This window comes from Falco rusticolus, chromosome 8 (assembly GCF_015220075.1).
Source record: "Falco rusticolus isolate bFalRus1 chromosome 8, bFalRus1.pri, whole genome shotgun sequence".
NCBI lineage: Eukaryota > Metazoa > Chordata > Aves > Falconiformes > Falconidae > Falco > Falco rusticolus.
Window position 1 is genome coordinate 47922997 of NC_051194.1, and position 12680 is coordinate 47935676.

General features: G+C 43.3%; 1 protein-coding gene across 1 annotated transcript in view; it reads right to left on the minus strand.

The window, feature by feature from the left end:
• Nucleotides 1-12680, minus strand: part of TTN (titin) — a 238738-nt gene that overhangs the window by 182495 nt on the left and 43563 nt on the right. The window contains 4 exon segments of the mRNA XM_037397744.1: nt 161-439; nt 538-819; nt 1257-1820; nt 2931-3209. Coding sequence (XP_037253641.1) covers nt 161-439; nt 538-819; nt 1257-1820; nt 2931-3209 — 1404 coding nt within the window.

Consider the following 12680-nt stretch of genomic DNA (forward strand, 5'->3'; position numbering starts at 1 on the left):
GACAGATAAGTATTAAGATATATGTAGAATTTTAAGAGAAGAAGATACTTTCCCTCCCCACCCTCCCTAGCCACCCACAAATCCAAGGAAAAGGCATTTTAAGAAATGAGAGGCATTTGCCAATCTCTTCAGTAAGTGGAGTTTTCTCTCTCCCACTGACCTTTCAAGATGTATGTTGCACTGCACATGCACTTCCCGACTTCGTTAGCTATCACACATTCATATTCACCGACATCCGCACTATTAAATGAGGACACCTCCAGAGAAATAACAGCTTTCTGAGAGGTCAACCTGTATTTTTTACTACTGCGAATCTGTTTCTTGTCTTTGTACCAGCTAATCTCAAATGGTCCGGTCCCAGCAACCTCACACTGAAGAACGGTGTTTGTTCCCTTCACTACCTCTGCTGGTTCAAGCGTTCGGATGAAAGACGGAGGCTCTATAAAAGCAGCGAGAAAGAATTAGTCAACCATGTCCCCCAAAAAAATGAAGGGAAGGCTTTTCTCAAGAATGTGACTGGCAGCAGCAAGAACAGACCTTTGACAACTACTTCAGTGGTGCAGCTGTCACTTCCAACTTCATTTACAGCTTCACACGAGTAGCTCCCACTGTCATCAACTTTCATATCCAAAATATCTAACACAGCCACAGAATTGACAAAGGACATCCTCTGTGTGTTGCTTTCACGGATTTCCTTATTGTTCTTGAACCAAGTAACCTGGATTTCAGGAGACCCTTTGATTTTGCATTGAAGGCGTGCAGAGTCACCTGGGGTCAGTAAGTAAGACGGATCGACCTTCTTCACAAAGGATGGTGGTTCTGAAAAGGGAACGAGGAGGGGAAGAGGAGGGGAAGAGGAGGGGAAGAGGAGGGGAAGAGGAGGGGAAGAGGAGGGGAAGAAAAGGCTGAAATACAAAGCTTTGAAAGACTGGTTGCTAGTGCAAGAACAAAGCATGACTTCAGAAAAGATCAACATAATGTTTGCTCAGCTACAGTTCTTGTGGTTTCTGTTGCCCTCTCCATCCATCTCTCCCCTGCATGCAGAAGCAATTATTGGATCTGGCTGGTGAAAGAAATATTGAAGCAACACAGTGCACCTGAAGGCAGCAGGGGAAACAAGAGGTGAATGGACACCTGATGGCAGGTCTGAGAAGAGTTCAAAGTGTGATTTCAGCCCAAAGAAATCTTTTGCCTGCAAAAGAAGAAATGGGGACCCCAAGAAGAGCGAAGGTAAACAGCATGTAGGACTATCTTACCTCTAACAGTGACGCTGGCAGAAGAGGAGCTGCTTCCTGCCTCATTTGAGGCAGTGCACATATAATGGCCTGAATCCTTGAGCTTAGCCAGGGGAATCTCAAGTGAGGCTATTTTGTCTTCAAAGAAAATTTTATAATCTTTGCCTGGAGGGATCCTGTTTCCGTCCTTTGTCCACCCTACTGTTACTTTCCTGTCTTCATCTACCTGACATTCGAGACGTATTTTTTTATTGACTGCTGACTGCACTGACTGCAAAACTTTAATGAAGTGAGGCTTGTCTATAATGGCCATTTCAGCCTGGCAAATGTCAGCCCCAAACCTGTTGGAAGCTTTGCAAGTGTAAACCCCTCTGTCACTGGTGGTGACAGAGGAGATTTCTAATACATGTTTATTTTCCACTTTGGAGATCTTGTGGTGGTCTGAAGGTGAAATGGTTGTACCATCTTTCTGCCAGGCGATGTCGATGACTGGAGTGCCCGAAACAGTACACAGGAACTTGGCATTTTTGCCCACAAAAGTAGTGATAGATTCAGGTCTGGTAAGAAACGTTGGTGGAAGTGCTTCTGCAAAACAAAAGTGTTAAAATGTTATCGAGAGGTGAGGACCAGGGCTTACGCTCTTTCCCCACATTTGCCAGGGACAGAGAGCAAGGGGGGCCAGTTTGTCACTGGACGCTCTTAAGCAAAAGAAGACATCAGTAAAGAAGATAAGACATGTTAAAGATGATGAACTTTAGCTTTTGGGTTTGTACTTCTTGGGTCTGTATATTGCTCCAGAGCTTGAAGGCATTTTGAATCTCTGAAGCAATGTACAAAATAAAGGAAAATAAACTGAAAGCCAGAACTTCCTCCCCCAAGACTGACATGTTTGTGCACTGTTCCCTCAAGATGGACAAGTTTGCAAGCATTTTACAGTTTGTTCATCTTTCTTTAGTCTCTAGCATCTGACACTTAGCAAAGACCACATAAAGACTCCTCCAACAAAGAGAAAAGTCAGATTAAAAAAGTAACAAGCGCTAAAAGCCCAGAAGATACTGTTGGGTTTTTTTAAGGAGGAAAAAAAAAAAAAAAAAAAAAAAAAAAGAATTGTATAGCTTTCAAGAGACAAAAAAGTTTGTAAATCGAAACAGCTTTAAATCCTTTTTTGTTTGTTTAACAAGATTTACACCCCTAATCACACAGAGTTTCCCTCTGGCCGTGACACACACACGTTCAGGTATGTGTAGCTGCATAGCCTGCCCTGCCTCACAAGTATAACTGCAGGATAAACACAGAGTGCTAGGATAATCACACAGTGACTATTACACCAAAGAAATCAGATTTAAAGTGTATGTTTTCTTGTTGCCTGAAATTTAAATAAACCTTCTTCAAGAATGTATTCACAAAGCAATTCTATTTGGTTGACAGTCTAGTTCCTCCTGCTTCCTCTTTCCCCCTTCTTTCTTCCCTTCTGAAACTTTTCATACCGATTCCCTTATCTAGGTACAGAAAGCACATAAAAGCAGCATTCTCAAAAAGTGTTTCTTCTGTATACTTGCACCTCCAAAATTAGGTATGGATTATTACAACAACGGCAATCAAGAGCCCTACCATACACATGTGTAAGTATAGCAGTGAAAGCCTTACAATATACCAAGATATGTTGTGGCATAGTGCTTGGAAGTCTGTACTTACCAGTTACTGTTAAAAGGGCTGTAGAGCTTACACTGCCATGCTGGTTGGAAGCCTTACAGCTATACTCTCCACAGTCAACAACCTGAGGCCTCGGGATCTCTAGCATGGAGAGGTAGTTGGAGGTACGAATGGAGTATTTGTCCCCATCGTATATCTCTCTGCCGGCTTTGTACCACTGGAATTTGACGTTGGGAGCAGTCTCTACCTCACAGGTAAATTTGGCCACATGATTTACAGCCACCTCCAGAGGTTCGAGCCTTCTCCTCAGGATCGGTGCAACTGAAATCAGAAGCAGAGAGGAAGCTGACATTCTGGAAAGTAACAGTGAAGTGACTGACTGGGGAAGGGGGAAGTGATTTACTTGCAATCCACATAAAGTGACTGCAAAAGAAAAAATATAAGAATTGAAAGCAGTACCAGGCTTAGCAGACAGACAGTGTTATGGTGCATACTGACATCAGGAAACACAGCAGTGACACTGGAAAAACAATGTGCAATAATAGTGATGCACAATAACAATGCAATACAAACATACACCACACTATCCTGAAGCTGTGAGAAATGGTGTGAATGAGAAATTGTGTTGAAACTGCAATGACTCTAAAGAGTGAGAGGGGGTGCAGCTGTGAGAACAGCAGGTTCACTTCACAGGCAACAATGGGAGAAATGGTTAGGACTGAGATACAGCTTGTCCTGACCATGTTTGTGTGATGAGAATAGGAAGCAACAAAGTTCCTGGCCAAAGACTGAGGTGAGGGAAGTGGGAGACTTTGCAATGTGGTAAAAGGAGACGATAAATCCAAAGAGAAAGGGGGCCTTCTGATTAGTGCCATGATGATATTAATACTGTATCTGTATCCAAAAATACAGACACATCGTAGGGCATTTTCATTAGTAGTGTATTACAAAGGCAGCATTTATCCCATAATCCAACCTCTTTTAATAACTGTGAGTTTTGCTGCTGTTGATCTTTTTCCACCTTGACTCAGCGCCTCACAGGTGTACTCTCCTTGGTGAATCTCCCCACACACTTTGCTTATTATTAGTGTGTAAGTGTCCTGATCTTGCAAACACTTGAATTTGTCGCCTGAAGACACCAGTTTACCCTCAAAGTACCAGTTTACCTCTCTGACATTTGTTATGACAGACACCAGACTGACACTCTCCCCTTCCTCCACAACAGTGTCAACCAGGTTGCTGTGTATGATGGGATAACTCTCTTTGTCCAGCTCATCCTCTGGCTTCCTAGGTCTAGTTTCCAGACACTCTCTACCCTCTTGCTCACGTATTTCTTCCCTTTTCTCCCTCCTTTTCAGTATTTCTGTGGATGTCTCAATGGGAACACCTGTGGAGGTTACATCAGCAGAGGCTGCAGCTGCACCCACATCCTTGATTTGACCATGCCCAGTGACAGTGTTGACTACTTGTGCAGACAAAGGCTGCTCCAGGGGTATTTCTGCCTCTGTAGTCCTTTCAGCCTGCTGGGGCTTCAGCAAAGATGTTTCATCACTTGTTTTTCCTGAAAGAAGTGAACTGGAATGGACTGGCAATGCTTTGGATTTTTCATCTGTCCAGAGGTGTTTTTCTTCACAAATAAGAGAATAGAAAGCCTCCTTCAAGACCATTTGCTGGTCAGTTGTCTGAATGCTGACTTCTCCCAAGGGGACTGGGATTTCTATGGGACTAAGTCCTCCTGCGGTCACAACATAGGTGCATAGGGTGTGTTTGTGTTCCTTGGTGATGTTTATTGTCTGTACTTCAACATTTTCCTTATCAGCCAACCATTCTGAAAACAAGAGGTTTTCCTCACTTACCACTGCAGCTTTTAGTGCATTTCTAATTTGAAGCTTTATGTCTAAGTTGCTGCTCTTGGGGATCTGAGCAGCAAGCTGGCTCTCACTGTTGAGGACTTGGCTTAGCTGGAGCTGGTGAGCATACATTTTTTCATGGGGCTGTCTCTCTTCCCTTGGATACTGTCTAAGCGGGCTGGCAAGATTGACAATATGTTCCTCCTCCAGGGGCTGGTTTTCTAGCAGCAAGGGAAATCTCACAGCCTGTCCCTCATGGATTCTTGCAGCAAAATCTTCCTCTGCCGCTTCCAGGGAAGAAATGTTCTCCAGGGGGACAGCTTGGCCCTCAGTGAAGGCCAATTCAGAGGGAAATCTCGGTTCAGTTTGCAGGTCACCTTGTGTTGCCTGGAAGTCCTCAAGGATCTGGATGTGCTCACCATCTGTGGCATGGCTCTCAGTGGTGCTTGACACTTGTAGAAGGACTTGAGAAGCCTCTGTCTTCAGAGCAGCCTTTTGCTCTGCTGCCTTGCAAATTACTTGCTCTTTGGGCAAGAGTATCTGTGCAGCTACAGTCCCAAGGCAGCCTGGCAGTTGTGTCTCCTTCACTGCTGCAGGCATCACACCCTGGGGGCCAGCAGGGAGGGTTTGCAGTGACTCTGCCAGAAGCCTGCTGCTCCTTTGTGTTGTGGCCACCTGGGTGAGCATCTCCTCAACACTCTGTGCAGCCTCGCAAGCTGGTGGCAGGCTAGGCAAGATGTCCTCCCTGGGCAGCACATGCTCTGCTTGGCTCATCTGGAGCTGAAGGAGGGCTGGAGGTTCCCTCATGGCCTCAAGGCTGAGCGCTCCTTCCATGGCAGGAAGATCGCCAGCCTCCTCATAGGAAAGGGGGCTTTGGTCCTCTGCTACTGCGGAGTGCTGCAAGGTTGGGCTCTGCCTGCATACAGCATGTTCCTCAGGCAGCACAAGGAGCTCGGCAGAGCATGTGGCTTCGCCCAGCACATTCACCGCCCTGCACGTGTAGAGTCCGGTGTCCTCCTCTGTGCACTGCTGCACCGTCAGGGAGCCTGAGCCATCAGGGTGGTGAACAACAGAACAACGTGCATCAGAGGAGAGCTGCTCACTCCCCTTGAACCACAGTACATCAGGGCATGGCTCCCCAGCCACGGTGTATTCAAAGACAGCGCTGAAGCCTGGTGCACACCGCACACTGTCTGGCTCCCTGGCAAAGCAAGGGACCCCTGCTGTCCGCTGCCGCACGTGGAGGTGGGCGCTGCATGCAGTCTCACCATGTACATTGCTGGCCACGCACGTGTACTCACCCTCATCCTGCACAGCTGCATATGGGATGATGAGGCTGTGGTCATTGCCAGCAAATACTAACTTACAGTCCATGGATGGGGTTAGCTTCATACTGTCAAAAAACCACTGGACTTTGGGTGTGGGGCTGCCAGTAACAGTTACAGAGAGCCTAGCTACATCTCCCTGCCAGACTTCAACATTTGAGACCCGTTTGAGGAAAACAGGGGCTTCTCCCCCCTCCTCCCCCATTTTCATCTTTGCTTTGCTGGAATAAACTGGGTTTTCAGGCTCAAATTCAAGTATTTTCACTCTATCAGGCAACTGAAGGCCGCTTCTGTAGCCTTCACTTCTTCCTTCCTCAGAAGACACAATAAGAGAGCTAGCGATGTCTGTATGGGAAAAAATTGTTTAGTTTTACTAGAATGTTTAAGAGAACACTTGTAGATAGCAATAAACAGTGTTAGTGCAACTATTTCTGTATATCTGGAGGTTTTCTCAATAGTATACAGCAGTTAACAATGAACATCAGGTCCTCTTTCTGTCAAATATACACCTGCTAAAACCGGCAAGACATGCTGTGGTATCAGTTTACTCATGAACTTCCCGTCTGGATCAATAAGTCTCTTTAAACCTGACATCACAGTATCGGTTAGGCATACCCCCGGGGTGTACAGTGCAAGTAACAGTCAAGAAACATTGGTGCATTTCACAAATATAATTAAATTGGTACGTGCCATACATATTTGTACATACACTCATAAAAACAGGTACAGCAGAGCAGTGCTAAGACCCTGGTTTAATTCAGAACACCAAGAAGCAGAATGCCAGAATTAGGATTGGAAAACACCACAAACTTTTTGGCATACCAACCTTTCTTCTGGTGCAGTTAGTATAACTTCTGACTCTTTCTTTTGTCTAACACACTAAAATACTACCTCTTCCTTACCAGCTTTGTCCTGTTTTTTGTCATTAGGCTTGTATGCTTACAACACTATTATTACTACAATCACAAGTTTGCATCCTTGATTTAATGTCACTGATTTAAATCTCTGCTTTTAAACTCCTCCATGTCACAATGTTGTCTATTAAAAACTCCCACAATACCCCAGAAAAAGAGGACAGAGCACTTTAAGGTTTGGGGTTTTTTCTTGCCTTTGTGAATTTAGACATTTGTGGGTTTGACCCCTTTGTTCTATTGGTAGTTTAAAAATGAGAGGAAGCAGATGTCAGAACATGCCATTCTTTGCAGACACTTGACACTAGAAACATCAGGGAAATCTGAGACTTCCAGGAACAGAACAAGCTATCCATGACAAGCACGGCGCAGAGAAAACCTTTGCAAACCAAATACTGTTGTCTTCACTGAGTCAATTTTGCTCAGTTAAGGCCCACAGTATTTGACATTGGAAAGATATGAGAGTTAAAAAAAGACTAAAAGAAGTGTGAGTGGATGTTGATGTTTTGTGCTAGTCACTCTAATAGTGAACCTCGATAAGCTTCTCAATTACAGTGCCTTAAATTCCAAAACTCCTTGTGAGATAATTTTTGCTGCACTCCAATAACAACTATAAAGAACAGAATATGCCATACTCAATTCTTTCTCATTGGGTTTTAGCAATTATTAATCTTGCCACAAATACCATATTATACATGACACAGCACAGTGCATACAGAGAAGAGATGCTTAGGTTAAAAAAAAAGAATAAAAATTATACCAGTATTTAGTACAACCTACCAGTCTTATTAAAAAAATAGGACAGTTTCCCCGGAAATACAATGTGCTACTGAATTTTGATAATGGGTGGTAGAATTGGGCCCATAATAAAGTATTAAAATTGCAGAATGGAATCTGTTGCTAATACAGATGAGAATGCTTTATATACAGGAGTGTGGCAAAACTTAATGCACTTTTGTGTGTTCCTGGGTATTTATGACAGAAAAACTATACAAATACTTCATATTTTAGCTGTCTGTGAAATTAATAAATTACAAGAAGCGACGGACTTAAATCATTTACATATTTATTTCACAAATTAACTATACATGTTAACATTCAATACACATTGGTGACAAACATAATTCATCTTTTCTTAAGATACTTTGTAGAAATGAAGACAACATTAAACCTGGCAATGAAATAGTGAGTTTTGTAATTCCTATGAAAGCACAAAATTTTGAAGAGAGATGGTCAGTCATGGCCCTAAGCTACACCAGTTGCCTCAGAGTAAGTTTATTCAAAACTAGAATTACTCCAGATTTATATCATTGTAGCTTAGGTGAGATGATGTATCTCCATAAGCCCATGACAGTGCTCCTGGCTAATGTATGAAAGTTAAAACAAGACTTTTAAACTTACATAAACCACAAACACTACTACGCAGGTAGAGATAAAGATGCTTGGCCATATAATATTTCAGATGTGAACACAAACTTGGACCTGTTTAGCTTATGGTTTCAAAGACAAGTTATGGGCTTGTTTCTACTGAAAATACCAGTTCATTTACATGCAAATTAAACATAAGTCATAACTGCTTAGGACCTAACCAAAGGGCCTCTGACCTCTTTAGCTTTGGACCTAAAAGACCCTTCATATTACAACTGACATGTAACATCAGAGAATTCATGCCAACTTCCCCAGGGACCTCTGCCATCTAATGAATTGGTTAGTGCTACACATCTACATAAGGAATGGATTAAGGACACACCGTGAAGCAATTCTTTCCCAACACAACAGTGTCAGGCACTCATGCTTCTTTTTCCTACCACCATTTCCTATGAGAAATCACAATGATCTCTGCCTTTTAGCAATGTACAAATCTTAAATATTTATCATGGGCTCACAACTGGAAAAAAACCTGAAGTGACACATTGGTATTAGCCTAACCACTCCGGTCATTTTCCCCAAGTTTTGGGTTATTAGAACTTGCCACTCCTGATTTTAAGTTTTTATCAGGCAACACAATTATGCAAAGTGAATCTTTTGATCAAAAATTACTATCCCAGATGAGCGATGGGATAGTCTTAAAATATTATTGAGTTTTTGAGGCATCCTGACCTCAGCATGAGGACACATCAAACTCAGAAATAGGAATATGATTCAATATAATTGAATGTACTATAGGAATAGTTCTTTTATGCTTAACATCACCATGTGCCTTAAAGCAGTTTGCAAGGCAACTGACAGTAATCTGTAAATAACGGGAAGATCCTCATGAACAGGTGTGATCAAAGCAAAACTAGTTTTTGCTTAGGGTTGTTGAACTCAAGGTTTCACCTTGACATATAGGTAAATGGAAAGCTGGCACATGCATTAGAGAATTAACTTCTGATAAACATGAATTAATAATTTTCATACTTTTAGCATATTTTTCCTAATTAAGTTACCGTTTACGTCAGATAGATTTAGTTCTGATTTAATTATGTCAGCTACTGCTGATTCCTTCTCCTAAATATTATCGTTATTTTAAATACAAAAATATATACTCAAATTGAGAACATTAACATAAAAATCTCTTCTGCTGAGAAAATGCCACAGTTAATTGAATGTATTCTACTTATTTCTGGCCATCTTGACACATAGCACACTTAACTGTCACTAACTTAAAAAAGAAAAGAGGAAAATGTATAGACTTATTTCTAATGTGAAACAAGAATACTGCATAAAAATCTCTCACTTTTTACTAAGTATTATTTATGAATGACACTGGAATACGGGGACAACTAAAATTATTTTAATGAATTTACAGTTACATCATTGACTTATTATGCTCCCTCTCCTTTCCCTTTAACTTCTAAAGATACAGTACAAAATATGTTTTCATGTTTATTACTTGGTAATAGAGAAAAAAATCCTGTCCAGTCTCTACTAATGCAAAACTTTCATTTTCTACCCATTATGTTGCTTTTCTTTGCAACAGCATATTTCTATTGACTTGAAAAACAAGTCATTTAATTCCATGAGTCAGTAGAATGAGGCCCATGGATGTAAGAATTTTGCAGTGATAGAAACTGTAAACACAGGATTTGAATCAGTGAGTCTCACATGTTCTGACACAACATTGTGAGAAGGGGGAATACCAGTTTAACTATAACCAAACTAAACAGCAAGTGGAAGTTAGTATTCCATTCCTTTACGTTATGAGAAAAATTGGTTTCTACATTTTCAGGTAATTTCTAGCCTACATAAAACAATAATGATTGCACTACTACAAACAAACAGAAATATGTACACTATATGAAAAAAAAAATCAGTCCTAAATAAATGAATTTCAATTACAATATCTTTACAAGAATGGGTAAGGAGCTTGGAAAAAGCCTGAAATATACCTCGGTGCAGAAAGTGTGCACAAAGCCTACGCACAGATGAAATCTCACTTGAATTACCCAATTAAGTGAGCCAGAAATATGCCCAGAGTGGTTTCCATCCCTAAAGAGATGAAAAACAATGCCCCTAAAATGAGTGCTGCATTTTTACCTGCAGTGACCAACAGCATAAAAACATTTAGTGTTTCAAAAGAGACTCTAAAATAAATTATGGAAATTTAGTATAATGTTAACACAGCACAAGTCTCAGCAATCCCTGCCCTGTTAGTAGCTATACATTTGTACTGCCCACTGTCATTCTGCATCAAGTTTTCAATAGTAAGGCTATGAGAGCCCCCCTGCTCTTCCTGCATGCAGTACCTGTCCCCCTCCAGCAACACCCCATCCTTGTACCAGCGGACACTGGGGTGGGGGGAACCAGTAACAAGACACTGGAAGCATGCTGAGGCACCTACAAATGTACTATAGTCAGAAATGAGCCTCAGAAATTTGGGAGGGGTTTCTGTGACCTGGAACTCAAAGCTGCAGCTCTCAGAGTCCTCTGCCTTGAACTCAACCCGTTCCTCTTGGGATGGCTCTGCAAACACATCAAAACTAACGCTGACACACTTCTTGCCTTCTACGTCCTGGTCTTCCTGAGTCGCTGCAAGCAGACGGATTGCTTTCTCTGAGTCATCTACATGCGGCTCAAACTCAAGCTCCAGCTCTATTTCTGAATGGTCACCTGGGCTCACAGTCTTACTCAAAAGCATGTCACACTTCCGGGGCCTGTGTGGTTCACTGCCCGTGACACTCTCACTTCTCACGTTAGCACTTGCTCCCTGCTGAACCATGACTACAAGGGAGCCTTTGCACACTGCTTCTCCCAGCCTATTCACTGCCCGACAGCGATACCAGCCACCATCAGAAGGACCTACATTTTGGACCTTCAGAGTGTGAAGTCCCTCCTTCTGACTCACAAAATACTTCCCTGTGGCAGGCGTCACACAGGCGTCGCCTCTGAACCACTGCACTACTGGCACAGGAGTACCTGTTACCACACATTCAAACACTGCTTCCAAGCCTTCTATCACCTTGACATCAGCAAAGGGCACAGCAAAGCGGGGAGGCATTTCAGTTACTTGGAAATCGATTTTTACATCCTCATTCTCCTCTGTGGCCAAGCCTGCAGCTTGTTCCAACAAGGCAAGTGGAAGAACATCCAGGGAAACCACCATGCTTTTCTTATCTGGGCTAAATTCGGGACTGGTTATGATTTTGACCTGCTTCTCAAACTCCTTCACCTCATTTTCATCCAGCTCCACTTCTAGGAGGATTTCCTGTGGTGAAGGTGACCTTGAAGATGTGTTTTGCTCCAAGTCAAAGTGTATAACATGCTGATGTGTGACAGGAGGTGGCAGTGCTAGTGACCGCCCATCTTCAGACAAAACTTCCACCTGGGCGATACTTTTAGCTTCCCCAACAATGTTCACTGCATGGCACAAATACTGTCCTCCATCAGCTTTCTGCATGTTAGTGATCTCCAGGAAAAATTTGTCACCATCCTGCTCTATCTGCACTCTCTCATCCAGCTCCAACAATGATTTATTATGATACCACTTCACCCCTGGCTTGGGCACACCCACCACCTCAGCCACAAAGCTCAGCGTGCTGCCCTCATACAGCCTCCTCTTGCTCAATGCCTTGAGGAATGCAGGTGGCATCTCCCTGCCTGATGGCTCCAGGGCTTCACAGGGGGTCCTAAACACCTCAGCCTGTGGCTGGTCTGGAGGCTGCTGCCTTCTCTCACAGAGGGGAAGCATGGTCAGGGCATCCATATACTCCCCAGTGGGGGTCCAGTAGCACTCTGGTGGTGTGCTGTCCCCTGATGCAGAGCAGGGTCCCTCGGAAGGTGTGAAGTAGAGCTCCAAGGGTGTGTTGCATTTTGAACCCTTGGAGGGGGAGTGGTGCTCAGGTGGTGTGCTGTACACTGAGCCTTCAGATGGTGTGGAGTAGTGCTCGGACAGGGTGCTGTACCCTGAGCCCTCAGATGGTGTGGAGTAGCACTCAGGTGGCGTGTTGTACCCTGAGCCTTCAGATGGTGTGGAGTAGCGCTCGGGTGGTGTGCTGTACTCTGAGCCCTCAGATGGTGTGGAGTAGTGCTCAGGCGTGCTAAGTGGTGTGTGGTAGGATGCTGATGAAGCAGTTTCAAAGATCTCCACTGAGGAAGGAGGTGTGTAGAAGCGGTCCGAATCAGGTGACTCCTCTCCGCTCCCACTCTCCAGCTCTATAGACATTTCCGACTCAGGAGAGAAGGGCCGTACAAGTTCCTGCTGGTTGTTGTAATAGTCGTAAACTG